The following is a 9,126-nucleotide window of genomic DNA, read 5'->3' as shown; positions in this document are numbered from 1 at the left end:
ACTCATCTGACACTGTGATAATAGTAATAACAGCTTATCCATACTGATCTGACACTGTGATAATAGTAATAACAGCTTATCCATACTGATCTGACCCTGTGATAATAGTAATAACAGCTTATCCATACTGATCTGACACTGTGATAATAGTAATAACAGCTTATCCATACTGATATTACCTTGTGATAATAGTAATAACAGCTTATCCATACTGATCTGACCCTGTGATAATAGTAATAACAGCTTATCCATACTGATCTGACACTGTGATAATAGTAATAACAGCTTATCCATACTGATCTGACCCTGTGATAATAGTAATAACAGCTTATCCATACTGATCTGACACTGTGATAACAGTAATAACAGCTTATCCATACTGATATTACCTTGTGATAATAGTAATAACAGCGTATCCATACTGATCTGACCCTGTGATAATAGTAATAACAGCTTATCCACACTGATCTGACACTGTGATAATAGTAATAACAGCTTATCCATACTGATCTGATCCTGTGATAATAGTAATAACAGCTTATCCATACTGATCTGACCCTGTGATAATAGTAATAACAGCTTATCCATACTGATCTGACCTTGTGATAATAGTAATAACAGCTTATCCATACTGATCTGACCCTGTGATAATAGTAATAACAGCTTATCCATACTGATATTACCTTGTGATAATAGTAATAACAGCGTATCCATACTGATCTGACCCTGTGATAATAGTAATAACAGCTTATCCACACTGATCTAACACTGTGATAATAGTAATAACAGCTTATCCACACTGATCTGACCATGTGATAATAGTAATAACAGCTTATCCACACTGATCTTACACTGTGATAATAGTAATACCAGCTTATCCATACTGATCTGACCCTGTGATAATAGTAATAATAGCTTATCCATACTGATCTGACACTGTGATAATAGTAATAACAGCTTATCCACACTGATCTGACACTGTGATAATAGTAATAACAGCTTATCCATACTGATCTGACCCTGTGATAATAGTAATAACAGCTTATCCATACTGATCTGACACTGTGATAATAGTAATAACAGCTTATCCATACTGATCTGACACTGTGATAATAGTAATAACAGTTTATCCATACTTATCTGACACTGTGATAATAGTAATAACAGCTTATCCATACTGATCTGACACTGTGATAATAGTAATAACAGCTTATCCATACTGATCTGACCTCGTGATAATAGTAATAACAGCTTATCCATACTGATCTGACCCTGTGATAATAGTAATAACAGCTTATCACTGACACTGTGATAATAGTAACTGATCTGACACTGTGATAATAGTAATAACAGCTTATCCATACTGATCTGACCTCGTGATAATAGTAATAACAGCTTATCCATACTGATCTGACCCTTTGATAATAGTAATAACAGCTTAGCCCCACTGATCTGACCATGTGATACTAGTAATGACAGCTTATCCATACTGATCGGACCCTGTGATAATAGTAATAACAGCTTAGTCCCACTAATCTGACCTCGTGATAATAGTAATAACAGCTTAGCCCCACTGATCTGACCCTGTGATATTAATATTAACTGTCATAAATCTTAAAAGGATAGTTCACTGCTATATCTGTATTGATTGACGGTTTCCGTACCTTAAAATGAGTACAGTATATGGAAAAGGACTGGTAGTAATATACTATTGGTGTGTGTTTATTTTGGTATACTTAGCAAAAATCTGATGTTAGCACTGGCCATTGAGTGCATTCTGAACTTGTTTCCAGTTAGTAAAACAATTGAGCAAAGCAGATAGTAATAAAAGGTAACAATAAAAGATTCCTTGATGTCCACCTGCTGCCATTGGTCAAGACATCACCTGAGGGAAAAACAGAGAGCCCTGCCAAAACCAGGAGAGGTAGGAGGTACGGCAACCAGCGAGGGGTTAATGGGGAGTGGGGGGTTAAGGGGGGAGGTAAGTGTGGGGGGTTAAGGGGGGAGGTAAGTGTGGTTGGTGAGCGGGGACTCACCTTCACAGACTCACACCTTCATGATGTGGGCGGAGTCGGAGAAGCCAGTGGAGGAGGGGGGAGGGGCCAGGCTGGTCGGGGAGGCGAGGGGGCTGGGGGCGCACTGGGCTGGAATGGAATGGGGGTGTGACGTGAGAACGAGCAAAACAAATAGCAAAACATAAAGGTGTAAAGCAATTTAAAAACGGTAGGTAGAGTGAGGGAGATAAAACAGGGGAGACTGTGCACTCACATCACCTCACAAGCATAAGATGAATGGTGCTTAGCCTGTAGCTCTGTACTGAGGAAGCAAGAGGAGTGTATACTATGTGGGGGTAGTGTATACTATGGGGGTAGTGTATACTATGATAAAGCCATTGTACCTGGATCTGGAGTTCACCTACACACATTCAGAGCACTTCGGCTCTGGAGCCTAAGGAGGCTTGACAAAATAAAATAGTTGCTATCTGGCATCACCAGAGAAACACAGATACAGTATAAAGCGCAAACTTGGTTTGATCTCTGTGCAGCTGGACCATGTTTTTATGACCACGACTGACAGCAGGCAGCACATAGTATGACTGAATACTAATGGCACTATAAGAGTTGATAAATCAAGCCAGTTTTGTTTTTCTTCAGCTCATCACTTAAAGCTGACAAGATAATGTTCAATTTCCCCAAATCATTAAGTTAACCGTGATGCCATTGTGAATATGTGGTTGGTTGTGGGTAGAGGGGCAGAGACAGAGGGTAAGCAGTAAGAAATAGTGTCGTAGTTTTGAGCAAACGGAAACTGTCGATCTAACTATAGGAGAGCTTGCGATCTTCAAGGACTATATAGTAGAGCCTCTAGGTTAAGACAGTGGAGCATCAGCGTGTGTTGTGAATATTGTGGGGAGTGGATGAGTGGGGTAGTGTGACAGACAGTGAATATTGTGGAGAGTGGAGGAGTGGGGTAGTGTGACAGACAGTGAATATTGTGGAGAGTGGAGGAGTGGGGTAGTGTGACAGACAGTGAATATTGTGGAGAGTGGAGGAGTGGGGTAGTGAGACAGACAGTGAATATTGTGGGGAGTGGAGGAGTGGGGTAGTGAGACAGACAGTGCATATTGTGGAGAGTGGAGGAGTGGGGTAGTGAGACAGACAGTGCATATTGTGGGGAGTGGAGGAGTGGGGTAGTGAGACAGACAGTGCATATTGTGGGGAGTGGAGGAGTGGGGTAGTGAGACAGACAGTGCATATTGTGGAGAGTGGAGGAGTGGGGTAGTGAGACAGACAGTGCATATTGTGGGGAGTGGAGGAGTGGGGTAGTGAGACAGACAGTGCATATTGTGGGGAGTGGAGGAGTGGGGTAGTGAGACAGACAGTGCATATTGTGGAGAGTGGAGGAGTGGGGTAGTGAGACAGACAGTGAATATTGTGGGGAGTGGAGGAGTGGGGTAGTGAGACAGACAGTGCATATTGTGGGGAGTGGAGGAGTGGGGTAGTGAGACAGACAGTGCATATTGTGGGGAGTGGAGGAGTGGGGTAGTGAGACATACAGTGAATATTGTGGGGAGTGGAGGAGTGGGGTAGTGAGACAGACAGTGCATATTGTGGGGAGTGGAGGAGTGGGGTAGTGAGACAGACAGTGAATATTGTGGAGAGTGGAGGAGTGGGGTAGTGAGACAGACAGTGAATATTGTGGAGAGTGGAGGAGTGGGGTAGTGAGACAGACAGTGCATATTGTGGGGAGTGGAGGAGTGGGGTAGTGAGACAGACAGTGAATATTGTGGAGAGTGGAGGAGTGGGGTAGTGAGACAGACAGTGAATATTGTGGAGAGTGGAGGAGTGGGGTAGTGAGACAGACAGTGCATATTGTGGGGAGTGGAGGAGTGGGGTAGTGAGACAGACAGTGAATATTGTGGAGAGTGGAGGAGTGGGATAGTGAGACAGACAGTGCATATTGTGGGGAGTGGAGGAGTGGGGTAGTGAGACAGACAGTGCATATTGTGGGGAGTGGAGGAGTGGGGTAGTGAGACAGACAGTGCATATTGTGGGGAGTGGAGGAGTGGGGTAGTGAGACAGACAGTGAATATTGTGGAGAGTGGAGGAGTGGGGTAGTGAGACAGAGTGAATATTGTGGAGAGTGGAGGAGTGGGGTAGTGAGACAGACAGTGCATATTGTGGGGAGTGGAGGAGTGGGGTAGTGAGACAGACAGTGCATATTGTGGGGAATGGAGGAGTGGGGTAGTGAGACAGACAGTGAATATTGTGGAGAGGGGAGGAGTGGGGTAGTGAGACAAACAGTGCATATTGTGGGGAGTGGAGGAGTGGGGTAGTGAGACAGACAGTGCATATTGTGGGGAGTGGAGGAGTGGGGTAGTGAGACAGACAGTGAATATTGTGGAGAGTGGAGGAGTGGGGTAGTGAGACAGACAGTGCATATTGTGGGGAGTGGAGGAGTGGGGTAGTGAGACAGACAGTACATATTGTGGGGAGTGGAGGAGTGGGGTAGTGAGACAGACAGTGAATATTGTGGGGAGTGGAGGAGTGGGGTAGTGAGACAGACAGTGAATATTGTGGAGAGTGGAGGAGTGGGGTAGTGAGACAGACAGTGCATATTGTGGGGAGTGGAGGAGTGGGGTAGTGAGACAGACAGTGCATATTGTGGGGAGTGGAGGAGTGGGGTAGTGAGACAGACAGTACATATTGTGGGGAGTGGAGGAGTGGGGTAGTGAGACAGACAGTGAATATTGTGGGGAGTGGAGGAGTGGGGTAGTGAGACAAACAGTGAATATTGTGGAGAGTGGAGGAGTGGGGTAGTGAGACAGACAGTGCATATTGTGGGGAGTGGAGGAGTGGGGTAGTGAGACATACAGTGAATATTGTGGGGAGTGGAGGAGTGGGGTAGTGAGACAGACAGTGAATATTGTGGAGAGTGGAGGAGTGGGGTAGTGAGACAGACAGTGAATATTGTGGAGAGTGGAGGAGTGGGGTAGTGAGACAGACAGTGCATATTGTGGGGAGTGGAGGAGTGGGGTAGTGAGACAGACAGTGAATATTGTGGAGAGTGGAGGAGTGGGGTAGTGAGACAGACAGTGAATATTGTGGAGAGTGGAGGAGTGGGGTAGTGAGACAGACAGTGAATATTGTGGGGAGTGGAGGAGTGGGGTAGTGAGACAGACAGTGAATATTGTGGAGAGTGGAGGAGTGGGGTAGTGAGACAGACAGTGAATATTGTGGGGAGTGGAAGAGTGGGGTAGTGAGACAGACAGTGAATATTGTGGGGAGTGGAGGAGTGGGGTAGTGAGACAAACAGTGAATATTGTGGAGAGTGGAGGAGTGGGGTAGTGAGACAGACAGTGAATATTGTGGGGAGTGGAGGAGTGGGGTAGTGAGACAGACAGTGAATATTGTGGAGAATGGAGGAGTGGGGTAGTGAGACAGACAGTGAATATCGTGGAGAGTGGAGGAGTGGGGTAGTGAGACAGACAGTGAATATTGTGGAGAGTGGAGGAGTGGGGTAGTGAGACAGACAGTGAATATTGTGGAGAGTGGAGGAGTGGGGTAGTGAGACAGACAGTGAATATTGTGGAGAGTGGAGTAGTGAGACAGACAGTGAAACAGGCAGAGCCAGCGATAAGAGTTTGGTGAACTATCTTCCCTGCTAGCACAAGACATTCCATAACATTCCATTCTAACTTGCATTTCTCATTGGAAGATTATCATCCTGGAACATCTGGTGGCAACATGGCAACACTTTCATATTCTCAATCTCGGTTCATCTGAATTGATCAAATCTCTGTTAATCTATGGCTCTAGGGACAGTGAAAATGTGCCACTGTTTTAGGATGCCCAGTGAATGGACAAGGTTAATAAGCATTTTCAGTAAGAGCGGATACATATAGGTGTATCTGAGCTCAGGACCTGTATTTATAGTGTCTCAGAGTAGGTGTGCTGATCTGGGATCATTTATGCCTTTTAGATCACATTGAATAAGATTTAGATGACAGGGGGAACCTGATCCTATATCAGAACTCGTCTGAGAAGCTTGTTACGTACTTCGCTTGGTGGACTGCTGCAGACCTCGAGGGAGTGAAGGTGTGGTTGTTGGGGTTAGGTAGTGAGTGGGTAGTGGATAGTGGATTGTATTGCAATACAGCAGATGGTGAAGAAGTGAGTGTGTGATTGGCTGGGGTTAAGTGTTGGATAGTGGAGTCGTTTGCAGACAATTGACAGTGAGGTTTAACTAAGAGTTACATTGGGATTTTAAAGTTGATGGAACTGGCCCTCGTTGTATATTTTATAACAAGGCAGTTCGACTAGGTTAACCTCCAATCTAATCCCAACACAGCTGTTAGGGATGTTGAGTGGGATGCACACAGCTGGAGAAGGGTGGACATGTGTGGTTGGTGGTGGACATGTGTATCATAGAGGCAGAGAGAGAAGGGGTTTTGGATGGCGGTGGGGGGTGTTGCAGCAACACATCGCCACTCGTCGCTGGGGGGTCCTCTCAATGACAGGGGGGCGATGGGGCCGGGGTGGGCAATGATAACCGTGAGGGGGAAAACCGTAGCGACAGGGTGGTCGGGGTGGTGGCGGTGGAGCGGCAGGCTGCGGTGGCGTCCTCACCGGAGAGCAGACGGGAGCGTCGCGAGGCCTCGGTGGCCAGGGCACAGGAGATCTCAATCCTCTTCTCCTGGTCCTGGAGCTGCTGCTCTGGGTTACCCTGGTGGTGGGAACCAGCCCCCTCAGTAGGACCGTCCAATAGGGGAACCACGTTCTGGAGACTGGAGGGAGTGACGGGCAGAGGGGAGGGGGAGAGGAGGGCGAGAGAATGACAAAGAAAATAAGTAGAGCGCAGGAGAAAGGAGATTAAATTATACCTTTTTATACAGAACATGTGGCATCCCATCATTCAGATGTGAATCAGATAATCAGTAGAGGGGAGAATGTTTAGCCAAACTTTGGCTAAATACACTGCTGTACTGTGTGAGAGCTGTGTTAGATAGTAGTTCAGTAGTGTCTGTACATACTTTGATTTGGCAATGAGCGTCTTGATCCTCTCTACTTTCTTCTGTTTCTCCTTTTGCTCCTCTGGGCTGAGAGGAGTGTCCACGTCCAGGTAGCGCTCCGGAATCAGAATCTTGTCTGGAGTACACAGCTGAGGACACAACGAGTTACAGATGAGCATCAAAAAGAAAGGAGGACCAAGGCACTCTTCATATAATTAATTAAAATGCCTTTATTAGTATGGCATGTTCAATAGAAACAAAGTTGTTTAAAAACCGACGCGTTTCGGCTGCATGGCCTTCGTCAGGGAGTACAGAAAAAAGAGAATACAATGTCCTCTTTTGAAAGGCTTTTCCAATTAGCCCTAATTAGAAGAGGGAGTGGTTACCAAATTGGACACACCTAGTAAGCAATAATATACACATGAAAAGGTGAAATACTGTAGCTATGTTATCATGAGCATACAACTCCAAACTAGAAGCATCAGAACACCCAGAGAGGCAGTTCCAACCCTAACCATGACTGGGAGAAGTGTCCAGAACAAGAAAGCAATATATTCCACAGTACTCCAGACCACAGCAAAACATGAACAACAGTCCAAACATAGCTAGAGGGCAATTAAGCAAAATGTCCACTAGATGACAGCAAATGGACCCATCACGACCCTACAGGAAGGGTGAGAAATCCATATCTTCATTTAAACCAGGGTACTTAGTGGCCTGTAGTTTGTAAATCCAAAAACTTTCCCTTTGGTTTAACTGTTTAAGACGGTCCCCTTTTCTAATAGAGGCCGGAACATGATCAATACCCATAGCTTGTAGGGAGGCAGGGTTACCATGGTGTAAGGACTTGTAGTGCCTTGCCATGGGGTAGTCTTCATTGCCTACCCGTATGGCGTACTTGTGTGGAAAAGCCTTTCAAAAGAGGACATTGTATTCTCTTTTTTCTGTACTCCCTGACGAAGGCCATGCAGCCGAAACGCGTCGGTTTTTAAACAACTTTGTTTCTATTGAACATGCCATACTAATAAAGGCATTTTAATTAATTATATGAAGAGTGCCTTGGTCCTCCTTTCTTTTTGATGACCAATTTACACCTTTTACCAAAGAGCACCTTCTATCTACCAAAATATACTATAGTGTACCTTAGTAGCGCTTCCCTTCCTCCTCTTTCTACGAGTTACAGATGAGGTTTGATCATCTTTTATTTTATGGCCCACTATATACTTGGTTTGCAATTAGAAAAAACATTACGTACACAAGTAGTGACCAATTGTGGGAAATTATTTGAAGCCAGCACACACTAAAAACAAACTTTTCTATATAGGGCCAAATAAGGATTATTTAGCTCGTAACAATAGCCAAAACTTTTATGGTGCAATAAAGAACCATTCCTATGATTCAATAAAAAACTATAAACAAAAAGGCTCTATATAGCACCAAAAACAATTCTGCTATTGTCACAACCCTTTTTGGTACTGTATAGAACCATTTCAAGGTTCTAGAAATAACCGTTTGAAGAACAATACTGGGTTATTTTTTCTGGTTAGCGATATTATATTGTTACAATTCCATAGGTTTAATTATTGTGAGTTGAAACAGGTGTGCTAGATCTGGAACGACTGGGGGTGTCACGTTCTGACCATAGTTCTTGTGTGTTTTGCTTTTTTTAGTGTTGGTCAGGACGTGAGCTGGGTGGGCATTCTATGTTGTGTGTCTAGTTTGTCTGTTTCTATGTTTGGCCTAATATGGTTCTCAATCAGAGGCAGGTGTTTTGTGTTGTCTCTGATTGGGAATCATATATAGGTAGCTTGTTTTGTGTTGGGGTTTGTGGGTGGTTGTTTCCTGTCTCTGTGTTTTCGCTGCACCAGCTAGGACTGTATCGGTTTGCCACATTTTGTTATTTTGTAATTGTTAAGTGTTCACTGTTTATCATTATTAAATATGTTGAGCACCAACTACGCTGCGTCTTGGTCCGATCCCTGTTACACCCTCTCTTCTCGCGAAGAGAGGGAAGGCTGCCGTTACAGGGGGTCTCTGAGGAGAGAATTGAGAACCACTGATTTACACATCACTTTCAATTGACACCAGCCATACATCAGTCTTTCACAAAACAC

At 44.8% G+C, this 9,126-nt stretch overlaps 1 protein-coding gene across 8 annotated transcripts in view; it reads right to left on the bottom strand.

Annotated features, from left to right (window-relative positions):
• LOC139536115 (pleckstrin homology domain-containing family A member 6-like) overlaps positions 1 to 9,126 on the bottom strand; it is a 335,460-nt gene that overhangs the window by 108,323 nt on the left and 218,011 nt on the right. For 7 of the 8 annotated variants that reach the window (XM_071336301.1, XM_071336297.1, XM_071336296.1 and 4 more), the window contains 3 exons: positions 7,034 to 7,161; positions 6,630 to 6,787; positions 2,037 to 2,144 (listed from right to left, as the gene is read on the bottom strand). In XM_071336301.1, the coding sequence (XP_071192402.1) occupies positions 2,047 to 2,144; positions 6,630 to 6,787; positions 7,034 to 7,161 (384 nt within the window). In that variant the 3' untranslated portion in view covers positions 2,037 to 2,046. The remainder of the gene's footprint in view (positions 1 to 2,036; positions 2,145 to 6,629; positions 6,788 to 7,033; positions 7,162 to 9,126) is intronic. The other variant, XM_071336300.1, reaches the window with a different exon arrangement.

The sequence above is a fragment of the Salvelinus alpinus genome, chromosome 12 (genome assembly GCF_045679555.1).
Source record: "Salvelinus alpinus chromosome 12, SLU_Salpinus.1, whole genome shotgun sequence".
NCBI classification, from domain to species: Eukaryota; Metazoa; Chordata; class Actinopteri; order Salmoniformes; family Salmonidae; genus Salvelinus; species Salvelinus alpinus.
This window is presented reverse-complemented; position numbering and strand designations above follow the sequence as displayed.